The sequence below is a fragment of the Psammomys obesus genome, unplaced genomic scaffold, assembly GCF_907164565.1.
Source record: "Psammomys obesus unplaced genomic scaffold, mPsaObe1.curated_primary_1811, whole genome shotgun sequence".
NCBI lineage: Eukaryota > Metazoa > Chordata > Mammalia > Rodentia > Muridae > Psammomys > Psammomys obesus.
In genome coordinates this window covers 41,028,192-41,041,072 of record NW_026587216.1, presented here as the reverse complement: position 1 = coordinate 41,041,072, position 12,881 = coordinate 41,028,192, and the positions used below count along the sequence as shown (strand labels likewise).

Below are 12,881 nucleotides of genomic sequence, written 5' to 3'. Positions count from 1 at the left end.
ACTTGGAGGACTGTTTACTTTAACTGTCTTCCCACTTATGAGAAGGTGCATGGTATTAGGCACGCGTAGTCCCAACCTCCTGAGCCCTTGCTACCAGCATGTGTCAGATTAACACTTGGTCTCTGAAAGCTATACACCGTGTTACTCTGACAATGCATAGCTCATGCTGCGGGTCAGAGTCCTTTGAAACACAATTCACCACAAGCCAGCCTCACTAGGGAATTATTTCTTTCAAGTCACCATTTTCTAATAACCTTGGGACCATTACCCTTTGATTAACAACAGTAGACAGATTTGCCTTTCATTTGACCTCCATGACCTGGAGAAAAAAAAATGCTTCTTTGATGATGGCCAAGCTCTTACTACCTGGAAGATATTAGGTTTTCATCTTGGACTGGGTTTGTTGCTAATTTCCCTGGTATGGTGACTGTTATGGTAACTTGCATGGTAATAATTTGTACGGTGGTACAATATAAATATTCCCTAGGGTACTTGAAGAACTAACTTAAAATAGTCCTATAAACTAGTTGTCTTTTCTCCCTCCAATGCCGCTCATGTACAAATACAGTACCAAGGAGTTCTAGTTGTTTGCAGCACAAACACAGAGACTTGCTTTTCAAGAGGGCAATTTCAGCTAACAAAGCAAACCAGCCTGCCTCTGAATACTCCCTTGAGCAGTATATGGGGAAGGAGTGAGGCTGTGGAGAAGAACAGCTTCCCAGCATGGCAGGGGGCATCTAGCCCCTAGTGCCATTCCTTGAAGCTCCTGTTGCTTACCCTCAAGACACATTCCAATCCAGGCTTCGTGGGGTGAGGGGCAAGCTAAAGGGGCGTGGCAGGTCAGAGAGGAACCTCCCGAGAGCCAGAGGACAATGTGGGCTTGCTTAGTTCCTGTAGGAGGATATGGTACTAGCTTTTCTCATCAGATGATATTTAATCGGATTTTTCAGGAGAAAAAAAATCCAATATATAATCCTATATTTTGGAGCTGGAGTCACAACGAGACTTTTTAGAGTCCTGTAAACTTAATACTAACTTAGTAGAAACCTAGAAGGATCGCTTTCAACCGTGATCTCTGAGAACGTTTTATCCAGGATTTTTGTGGGCCAACTCTGGTGATTAGGGAACGAAACCCAAGTCAGACTTGAGTAGAGGACACTGTCACCCAGATCTTGTGGCTGCCATGACTTGTCCTATGGGTGATTGTCACTTTGCCTGCTGTGTAAGCGACCATTGATTTCCTTGTTGAAGGAGACAGTCTCCTTTTGTTTCTATTCTTCCCCCGCACACTCAGGGACGCCCGTCAGGAGATGCCTTTATCCAGATGAAGTCTGCAGACAGAGCATTCATGGCTGCGCAGAAGTATCATAAAAAAACCATGAAGGACAGATATGTTGAAGTCTTTCAGTGTTCAGCTGAGGAGATGAGCTTTGTGTTAATGGGGGGAACTTTAAATCGAAATGGCTTATCCCCACCGCCATGTAAGTTACCATGTAAGTTTTTCTTGGGTCTTGGCGCTATTCTACGCTGTACGCTGGTAGGTGCTGAAGCTGCTCGCGTCACTTTCTTGCCCGTGGTTCTCTCTCAGGCAGGTGAGGTGGTTACATAAGGCTTTCCCATCTGAAATCACTAGTTTCTGATAATCATTTAAGACCTTGGTTGTGGACACCCATAATTAGAGATGCTACAAATACCTCCTTTCAAATCATACTCTTGCTTTTCCAGTGATAAGCACTTGGGGTCTGAAGCTTTAGTGTGCTCCAGATAAGCACTGACTCTGGGAGGCCACCTGGCTCTGTACATAACTTAATACGCATTTGAAGGCAAAGCGTACATCTGGCTTCATCCTCTCCTTTCTGCCTTTTACTTATTTTTTTTATTTATTCATTGTTCTTTTACATGGTAAACTTTTAAGAAGGATGATTTGATGTCCATTTTGGATTCTTAACTTTTTTTTTTTAGTATCAAATGCGTCTTTAAAACGATAACCTGGAGAACATTCCTTTTGCTATCCAGGATCTCTGGAATGAGCAACTAAGTGAATTACATTTATGCATAAATGCGTAAATTTAGCCAATGTCTGATTGGATCACAGGATCAGTGCTTAATTCCAAGCTGTGCTCTTGCTCATTGGCAACTGGGTGCAAGCTGTCTGGAATCCAGTTTGAGAGGAATAAGCCCCGTAGTCTGGAAGCCAAGTTCTAGTTAATGAGTAAGGAGCATTTGGAAAGCTGATGTTAAAACATGAGCCATTTTAGTGCAGTTTTTTACCTTTAGGTAGGCATATCTTGTAGGTGTGTTGGGTGTGTTTAAAGAACTTGGGATCCAGTTTAAAGATAACTGGAAAGCCCACTGGGTTGATTTGCTTGATTCTATGAAAGTACGCAGTTTTAGGCATTGAGTTTTATTTTGAGGCAAAGGGGCAATTAGATCAGTTGTTTAATAAAGTACTATTTGTAGAGTGGTGGGGCTTAATCCTTTTTTTACAGTTGGAATTCCTGAACTCTAATATTCCATTTACCTGCTGCTTGCTGTTGGTGAATATCTAATTGTTATTTTTAAGAAGTATAAGGTTGTAGAAATTTATGATTGAGTGTAAAAAAAAATACTTTAGGATAATTCTCAAATATCTTCTGTCAGTAAATCAGCGTTTGATGTCACCGTCCATCAACCCTCATGAAACAAAGGAGTTTCTCCATGTTTTTTTTTGGTTTAGTGTATTATAGACTCCCTTCACTCCCTTCCTTTCACAAGCTCTAAGAAAGCAGAATATGTTTTCTTTCAAGTTTTGAGGCAGGGTTTTATTGTATCCCAGGCTGGCCTGGAGTTCAGTATGTAGTCCATCCTGAGCCTGGACCTGAATGATGTCCTCATCCTCCTGAGTACTAGGGCTATAGGTTTGAGCCACAATTCTCACTCAGCAAAGGAGGAATTTTAAATCCGTATTTTATGAATGTAAAATTACGTTTCTGAAGACCTAGTCTTTAAAAACAGTTTTTAAAGAATATATTATACTGTGTCATTGGTTCCTTTAATACTTCCAAAAGATGAAGACAGGACTTTTTACCAAAAATTTGATCATTTGTCTGTTTAGCGGAAGAGATAATTTCTTTAAAAATCCGAAGTTTGGTGTTGATGTGCTTGCATTCTGCCTGTTGCACCCCCACCTTTAGGTGGCTGCCTAATCATACCACACACAAGCCTCAAAGACCTGCCTTCCTTTTGTTCAATCTCAAAGACTTGAAGAAATTTAAATACTGATGGGGCTGGCATCTCCCACTAAAGACCTGCTTGATGAAACTGGCGACAGATGCTGAAATAGTCTTACTGTACACTCCACTGTGCTACCTTAATTCACCAGGAAGTCAGCTTAAGCTAGGCGTGGTGGTGCACACCATTCATGCCAGCAAGGAGGCACAGGCGGGTAGGAGTTGAAGGCCCGCCTGGTCTACAGAGCTAGTTCCAGGGCAGTCAGGGCTCAAGGGAAAGAAAACCCCTCATTTTCACAGTCAACTTTATTTTTTTAGCCTGTGGATAGGCAGCTGGTTTCTTTTTTAGGAAAATAAGAGATAGCCACACATCTACCTGACCAATGCTCAAGTCTTCTCAACTCTTGTCAATTTTTATCTTACTTTCTTTGTTTTGAAGCATAACATATACATATACATATTTTTTTCTCTCTCTCTTTTTGTATTGCTACAGATTAAATTCAGGGTCCTGATTTTGCTAGACAAGTGCAGAACCGCTGAGCTATAGTCTCAACACCTATATTTGTCTTAATGGCATGAATAATACTTATGAGTGACTTGATTTTGCAAGCAAGTTATGAGCATGTACTACATAGTTTTATGTCGTGCTTAAGATCTGGGGTTTTCAGTGTGCGGTGTTGAGGACTGAACCCAGAACCGTCCCGTGCTCCAGCACTGAGCCAGCCACATGCCCAGTCTCTATTGAAGGGGCCGTTTTCTGTGAATTTTGAAGGCCAGTCAGTGTAATTGAAAAGTTTATCACTGTTGAACATTAGAGTTTTCAGTGACATGAAAGAGGCCCCACAGTCAGGTATCAGTGTACACACCCGAATCCCAGCACTGGGGAGACTGAGGCAAGAGTGTTATGGTTTGAAGCCAGCCTGGGCTATAAGAGGAAACTGTCTCGAAAGTTCAGTGTAGCATGCTTAACTAACATGCACAGAGCCCCGGGCTGGGGCATGGCGCTGTAACAGTAAATATGTCTGTGCGTACTCGGTGTATGTGTTAGACCAGAACCCCGTGGTGGAAACTGCTTACCTCATTCTTCACAGTGCTGGACAGACTTCCGAGAACAAAGGCAGCCAGACGGGAAAATTACCCTTTGGGTCTCTGCAACTTACAGAATCTAATGGATTCTGTGTGGACGCTGCTTAAAGTCAGTGGTCCCAGATTCTGTCAACTTCGTTCTCTCTCTCCATCTGGTGCATGTGCCCCAGCTAGTGTACCCATGCTACTTGTGGAATCTAGAGGCCACCAGCAGCTCCAGCCTAAGAGAGCTCTGAGCAGGGAAACGCAGGCTGTCTAGAAGATAAAGTTTTCTCTCCCTCCTCCCATGGTGCTAGAGATCGAACCCGGGCCTCACTTAGGCTGTGCATGTGCTCTGCCCCTTAGCTCTACCCTCAGCCCCTAGACTTATTAATGAAAATTTGAGCCACTTTTTTGTATATGTGAGGTTTGGTTTGTTTTGGTTTTGTTTAGTTTTTGAGGCAGGCTTTCTCACTGTGTAGCTCTGGTGGCTGGCCTGGAACTTGCTACATAGACTAAGTTGGTTTTGGAGTCCTGAAGATAATGTGCTGGCGGTAGAGATACGCACCACCTTGTCCAGCTAAGCCAGCTTTTTATCAGCTGGTTTGGGGAAAGACTTAGATATCGGTTTCTCTGGAACTGTTTCCTGGTTGGACTTTTTTTTATAGGTCTGAAGGTGTAGATTAGCTTCAAAGTCTCTCTTTTGGATGCCTGTAGGTGAGCATAATGTGGAGTTCATCTGTTCCCTATTGCTCCCGGGAAGCAATTCCTGCAACACTCACATGCTTTAGCATAATGCATGCTACAGCGTTTTTTCCTAATCTCCGATTTCATGCTAAAGGGTAGAAAACAGTCATATAATCAAAAGGCAGTTGCTTGGATGTAAGGAACTGTGGTGGCCTTTCCCTTTAAATGTAGAGTTGACACCAGGGTGATGGCTCACCAGTGAGGAGCATTTCTTGTTCTTGCAGAGGACCTGGTTTCAGTGCCCAGCACCCACGTGGCAGCTCACTCTTTTTAACTAAAGGATTAGGGTCCCTAACATCGTCTTCCGTCTCCTAAGGGTTGTTTCGTGCACTTAGTGCGCGTGGGCACGCACGCACACACACACACATGCACACACACACAAAAAGTTATCTTTACGAAATACCTAGGTGGCAGAGGAACTAGAGCTTGAGTGCTAGTATCTGTGTCAGCTGTTACGGACTGTGTCTCAAGAGTCTCTCTCTGCTTGTGTAGGCCTGTCTCCTCCCTCCTACACGTTCCCGGCTCCTGCAGCAGTGATTCCTACCGAAGCTGCCATTTATCAGCCTTCTCTGCTCTTGAATCCACGGGCACTGCAGCCCTCCGCTGCGTACTACCCAGCGGGCACTCAGCTCTTCATGAACTACACCGCTTACTACCCCAGGTAAGGTGAAACAGGAAGTGACAACAAGGGACAGAAACAAAGGACTCCTTTGATAACTGCCTGAACTCACAAAAGGATATTGTCTGTCTTGTTGAAGGTTAGGCACAGGCACGGCAGACCGCAGCTTCTGGCTGTATCTCTGACCAAATAGGTTGTTTTAAGACAACTGGAAAAGGTTTGTTCATTCGTTCGTTCATTCATTCGTTTTGCTGTTTGTGACTAGCATAGTCTTTCGATTGCACATGAATTCAACTCTCCCCTTTCCACCTTTTATTGGAGTGCAAGTAGGTACCTCTTTTTTTCCTTATGATCAGATGGTAACAACATGGAGATGAATCACAGAACTGAATAATTCATAATAGGAGCAATTGTATTATTTTTAGCTTGAATGTCAGCCCATAATAAATATAATTGCTTTAAAATTTTCAAGACTTTTATTCTTTGTTCCTTAAATACTTACTATAAACAAATCCAGAATGAACTTATTCAGTATTTTTCTAGGCTCCACACATTTTTGTCTTTGCTTTATTTTGGTTGCAGTTAGTTTCTGGGAGGTCGCATTGTATAATGGAAAGAATATATGTTCAGGAGTTGGGAGCATTATCTTAATGTTGGTCCTTTTTGTTCATTTGCTTGTTTTTCCTTCATCTTTTTTTCCCCTTCCATTTTTTAAGGACAGGATTTCACTTTGCATCCCTTTCTGTCTCCGTTGGCACAGTGGTGATAATCCTCTTGCTTTTGCCTCCCAAGTGTTGGAATTAAAGGTGTGTGCTACCGTGCCTAACCTATATCTCTTTAAAATTACATCTGTGTGTGTGTGTTTCTATTTATATGTGCATGCTGGTTCTCATGTCAGGCTGCACATGAGAAAGTTAGAACAGCTTGGAGACTTGCCGCTGTGTAGGTCCTACGGATGGAACACAATTTGTCTGTCTTGGATCTCATAAAATTATGCAATTTCAGATTTTGGAGTCCGTTTCATAGCTCTACCTGTGATTTTAACTTGGAGATAAAAGGAACAATTCTGATTCTCAGTTTTAAAAAGTTTTCAGTACCTTTGTTTATCTAGCAGTCAGTTTTCTTTGTTCACATAAAACTTCACTTTTATAAAGGTACTTTACAAAAACAAAATTGTTCACAGCCAGCTTTATTTTTTGATCCTATGATTCTTAAGACTGAGATTTTTGAGGACATTATACAAATTTGTCAGTGAGGCTTTTGATGAATGGCCTAAAGTTAACTTGTTCCATCCTTGCTGTTTGGTTGCTGTTTCCTATTCCAGAATGTTAGGTCACCAGACTGTTAGGGTCGTAGAGTAGTGTTGACTAACCACACTTGTGGTGAGATTTGCAAACATTTGTGCTGTTGAAGATATTGAGGAATAAGAATAGAAATAAAACCGTGGCGGTGTCTAGGTAGTTGTCATTCAGCAAGGCTCAGAGCGGGCTGGGGTGGGGCGAGGTGTCATTGTGAAGTGTTTACCTTGTGTGCATAAGGCAGCGAATGGGACGGTGTACTTGCCTAGCATTGAGGTCGGCTGGCCTGACTGTAAACGCTTGTTGTTGGTGGGCTCTTGTATGAGGACTTTTTTTTCTTCCTCTTTATGTGGAAGAATGTTAGTTCAGAACATGGCTGCTTTGGCAAGAGATCACATCCAAAGACCCTCTAGGTCTGGTGTAATCCTGTTGGAATACAAATATACCTTTAATCCAGGAGAGACAGAAGCGAGCAGATCTGAGTTCAAGGCCAGCCTGGTATAGAGCAAGGGAGAAGCCAGCAGATCTGAGTTCAAAGCCAGCCTGGTATAGAGCAAGCATCAGGTAAAGAAAGCAAGTTTTAGGTACATGCCTTTAATCCCAAACAGTGAATGTGAAGACAGTTTGTAGAAGGAAGCACCCATGTTTGAAAGTCTAATTGATTGGCAGTAAAGGTGACGAATCAGAAAAAGAATTGATAGGATGCACCCAACTCTCATCAGAAGAGAGAGGTAAGGGAAGCTACTTACGGAGCAATACTTACAGGGAGGAAGCAGTTTTACCAGGACAGTAATAGAGAGACGGGTTGCAGAGAAGGAGAACTCAGGTTAAGATGGATAAAGCATGAAAATGAGAAGGAGCCAGAGGTTTAGTGCACATTTCTGAGTTAGAGGCCAAGCGGAACAATTCAGAGGCCGAGAGAAAAGCCAGATTGAATAAGTCAGCTGGGGAGAATAGTTTGAGCCAGAACAGCTGAGCTGAACCAGCCAGCTAGCGCTCAGTAAGAACAAGAAAGGGTGAGTTTATTAGGCAGTAAGTCTCAGAGCCTGAACACATTCTAGGCCCAGGTTAGATTATAAGAAGACTGGAAGCTTCTAGGACTAGGACTAGCCTACCAGACAGAGACAGTAAGCCCCCAAGGCAACAACTGGAACAGGCAAATAAAAAGTTCCATTTACAACATCTTTATGCCTTCAAAATATCCGGACTGAAAGATGATGAGCCCTGATACAGTTCTTCACCCTCTAGTAAGCATTCATAGCAAGCACCTCCATTACCAGCTCGGTCCTGGGCCCTGTTATAAAAAGGAATCTCTTAGAAAGGAGACCATGAGTATTGAACTGAAATGCCAAAGACAAGAAGAAGTAACATTTATGGCTTAATCTTTCTTTTACTAGGATGGCTTTGAAGTCTTGATTCCCTCTCCTCCTGAGTGCAGGGATTACTGGTGGGTACCACCAACCCTGTTTTTTATAGTCCAGCAGCAAAACCACTATCCGAATTTTCAGCATAGAATTCCATTCTCAGTAATCACTTTGCTAATTTTTAGCACAGGATTTCATTCTCAAATAACAGCTTAGCTTTGCAAAGCACCCTTGTTTTAAGTCAGATAGTCTAACGCTTGGCTTTGCTCCCCCCCCCCCCCCATATTACGGTATTTTGAGCTCTTTTTTTGTTGTTGTTGTTTCGTTTTTATAATTTTGGCATAATAAGTAAACTTGATGTTTAGTTATCAAACTTTTTCATTGTTACGAAAATTTGCTATTTAGGTGAAACAGATTCTTGAAAGAGTTATTTATGCATAGTTGTTTTCTCTGGGTGATAGAAGCATGTTCCATTTTGACAGTGTACATGTGAATTAATATTCATACAGTTAAAAAGTCCAAACTGTGGCCTGGGCAGGATGGTGCATGCCTTTAATACCAGCAGTTGGGAAGCAGTGGCAGGTGGATCTCTGTGAGTTCCAGGACAGCTTGGTCTATACAGAGAAATCCTGTCTGGAAAAACAAAGGCAGGTTAAAGTCTAAAACATAAAGCGATATGGAGGGCTAATCAGAGTTGTAGGTCCAGACAGCTAATGCTGAATTTAGGAAGAGGGCGAAAAGTTCAGTGCCTTGGGATTGCTGCTTTCAGATGGGGATTTCAGGTTTAAATAGGGGATTGTGCCATGAAAATTGGCTCCAGGCTTCATCCCAGCAAGGCTGAAATCAGTGTTTCTCCCTTGGTTCCCGCACGTGCACTCCCAGTCGCCGTAGAGGTGCGGAGGATGCAGGGGGACTGTGGAAGCAGTGGAGTGAGGTTCCCCTGCAGGGCGTCTCACAGGGTCTCACGTGTGACTGTGTTGTGCTGCTGCAGCTGGACAGGGTGTGTCGGTCTGTCGTTTTGCCATGTTTTTCCATCAAGGTAGATACTGCTTCGATCTTTAGAGAACTACAAGTTGGGCTAGGGGTGTAGCTCAGTTGCTCGTCTAGTGTGTAAAAGCCCTGGGTGCATTCACCGGCACACATAACTCAAGCATGGTTGTGCATGCCTAGAATCCCAGCACCCGAGGGAGGAAGGCAGGAAGATCACAAGTTGAAGGCCATCTCCAGTGACATAATGAATTATGGTTAGCCTGGCATTTGTAACACTGTTTTCCAAAAACAGTGATATTCCGAGGAATGGCTCAGTGGATAAGGATGCTTGCTGTTGCACCTGACAACCCGAGTTGTTCTCTGGGACTCATGGTGGATGGAGAGAGAGAACTGACTCCCCCAAGTTGACTTACACATGTATTGTGGTGTGTCTGGTTGCACATGTGCAGACGCTCACAAAGACAAATACACACTCTTTTTAGTTATTATGTATATAATGTTCTGTCTGCGGGTACACCTGCACATCTAAAGTGGCCAACAGATCTTTATTAGAGATGGTTGTGAGCCCCTTCCTTTTATTTTTAAAGATTTATTTATTATGTATACAGTGTTCTGCCTGCATGCCAGAAGAGAGCACTAGATCTCATTATAGATGGTTGTGAGTCATCATGTGGGTGCTGGGAATTGAACTCAGGACCTCTGGAAGTGCTCTCAACCTCTGAGCCATCTCTCCAGCCCATACATATGTATTAAATAAATGTTTTTGAGAGAGAAAAGAAAAGCCCTCAAATCATGACTATTGCCAAACCATGACTGTACTTAATTTTAGAAAATTATCTTGTAGAGTTATTGTTAACATCATTCTGTAATAATTGATCAAAAGCAGACTACATGAAGCCTGCTGATAAACAGTGTACTTTTTCTTTTTTTCCCCTTCTTCCCCAGAGGCAGGATTTCTCTGTGTAGCCCTGGCTGTCCTAGGACTCCCTCTATAGACCAGGCTGGCCTCGAACTCAGAGATGTACCTGCCTCTGCCTCCCAAGTGCTGGGATCAAATGTGCGCCATCACTGCCAGGCTGGTTCTTTTTTTTTTTAGTCTCCTACAATGCATCTTGATTGTACTCACCCCCACTCTCTCCCACCTCTTCTCAGATCCACTCCCACCTCCACCTGCTGCCAACTTCTTATTTTGTTTTTACCTTTAATAACTCACTGATTGCGACTTGGGCTGCCCATGTACTCCTGAGTGTGGGCCACATGCTGGGGGAAAGTGACCGATTGAGAGCCATGCCCTTAGAAAACTAGTCATCCACCGTCTGAACCTCAGCTGGGGGGGGGGGGTCTCAAGAACCCCTGTTCCATGCCAAAATGCTAACAGGCTTGATCTTGTACAGAAACCACAGTGGCTGTGAGCTCAGGAGCGCAGTTGCCCTCTTGGGCCAGAAGCCTCCCCAGGCTCTGGCTCTTAAGCTCTTTCTGTGATGGTCTCTGAGCCTTGGGAGCGATGTGGATAGCCGTCCTGTTTGTGGCTGCACACGCCACTCTGTCAGTATCTTGCCCATTTGTGAGCTTCTACATTAAGCTCTGTCCGCTGTACGAAGAAGCTTCTCTGATGAGGAAGGATCTTGTGGCTTGAGCTCTTGGTGCTCTTTGCACAGAAGGAGCCATGCTATCATGCCATTGTACCCTGTGGTGAAGGGCTTACTTTTATCCTTCATTTCCCCTTGCGCCCATCCTTGATTCAGTCCCCTCCAGGATTTGTCACCCTGTTGCAGTGTTGTCTCTTTGACAGCTTCTTTCATGTGGAAGGAAGCACCTTGAGTTCAGGGTTACCCTGACAGTCTGCTTTGGTCTTAGCCCATTTCATTCTTTCATAGTGCTGTGAGGTGTTAACATTGATGCCTGAAAAATCTGAAACCTCAAAACTTCCTGGCAGTCTGTCCTTATGTTAGTAGTTAAAACGTCATTTGAGAACTTTCTGCTTGCGTGCCTCACACTGTCTATATCACTGAGATAATATAACTACATGGATTGTCTATGAAAGAACATCCCTGTTGAGATAATAGATACACACTCCCTTTTTTGTGCTCAACATAAGTTTAGGTACAAAACTTGATGATACTGTTTTCTTATCCTTTTATATTTTCAGCTTTCATATTTAGATAAGTAACTCGATGTGAGTTAGCGCCCTTTATTTAATTTTTAACCTGTTAGTATGTCTGGTGAGTATAGGGATGTGTGTGTTGGCCAGAGCACAGCTTTCTGCTCCTTTATATGTGCTCTGGGAACTGAGTTCTCTTGCTCAGTTTTGAGATCTGCTTTAAGGTATATAAATTGGTGTGTGCCCAGGTGATGGTGGTGCATGCCTTTTAATCCCAGCAGAAGCAGGCTGATCTCTTGTGCGTTCTAGGCCAGCTTGGTCTACATAATTCTTAATTCCGAGACAGCCAGGGTTACACAGAGAAACCCTGTCTCAAATAAAAAAAAAAAAAGTATATGTGTGGATGGTGGGGCAGTCTCGGGTGCTTTCTGTGAGGCAAACTTAGCTCCCCTTCAGGCTTCCAGGACCCACCTGTGTGCACTTCCTATCCCAGCACCACTGAGATGCCTGCTCACATTCCCTCATCCAGATCTCTACAGGGTTGTGGTTATTTACCTCAGGTTCTCAGGCTTGGAGGGCAGGCACCTCAGCTCTTGAGCCACCTTTCTTGCTTTGGTTTTTAGTCGCGGTACCGGCTATCACACAGACATTCTCATGCAAGTTCAGCAAAGTCTCTACCCCTGAGCTACATTGCAACTGTAAAGCCTGTAGTCTCAACACTCAGAAGGTTGAGGATTGCTTGTTTGGGGTCATCCTCAGCTATTTACTACGCTTGATCTTACGGAGATAATATGGATTTTCCTGGGTGAACTTTTTAGCCAATTGCAATTTGCATGGTGCCTTTGGGAATCAAGTTGGTGAAGGAGACTTTTTAAAAATTTTTGTGTGAGTACAGACATGCCCATGTCACATTACATGTCTGGAGGTTAGTGAAAGAAAGCCTTTGGGAGGTAGTCTCACCTTCTGCTTTGTTGAAACAAGATGTCTTCTCTAATGCTGGGCATTGTGCTCCACTCCTTATCTCACCATTCAGTGCTCAGATTACCGATGTGCACCACTGCATTCAGGTTTTCATGTGTGTTCCAGAAATTGGACAGGTCAGCAGGCTTACACATATAGCAAGTGCTTTAATCAGCATCTCCCCGACTCAGCGAAAGGAGACTCTTAACCAAGTTCAATCTTTTATTGAAGCCTGGGCTTGTTTTGGTTCTTTGAGGCACCATCTCTCGTAGTCCAGGGTGGCCTAGAACTCACTGTGTAGCTGCGGGTAAGTTTGTACTCCTGCCTTCATTCAACTCATAAGTGCTAGAATTACACACCCACTTGAATTATAAACTTTATAAATAAATAGTGTACAACTCTTTTTTTTTTTTTTTTAGAAAAGTTCCTTTTGATGTTACTGTTAATAGAATTGTATTTAATTTTCTTATTTGTTGTCATGTGTAGAAAAGCAGTTGAAGATTGTGTTCTTTAAGAGCATTCCAACTT

General features: G+C 43.2%; 1 protein-coding gene across 6 annotated transcripts in view; it reads left to right on the top strand.

Annotated features, from left to right (window-relative positions):
• Positions 1-12,881, top strand: part of Esrp1 (epithelial splicing regulatory protein 1) — a 53,278-nt gene that overhangs the window by 26,547 nt on the left and 13,850 nt on the right. For 5 of the 6 annotated variants that reach the window (XM_055603447.1, XM_055603441.1, XM_055603446.1 and 2 more), the window contains exons 12-13: positions 1,295-1,493; positions 5,514-5,682. In XM_055603447.1, the coding sequence (XP_055459422.1) occupies positions 1,295-1,493; positions 5,514-5,682 (368 nt within the window). The remainder of the gene's footprint in view (positions 1-1,294; positions 1,494-5,513; positions 5,683-12,881) is intronic. The other variant, XM_055603442.1, reaches the window with a different exon arrangement.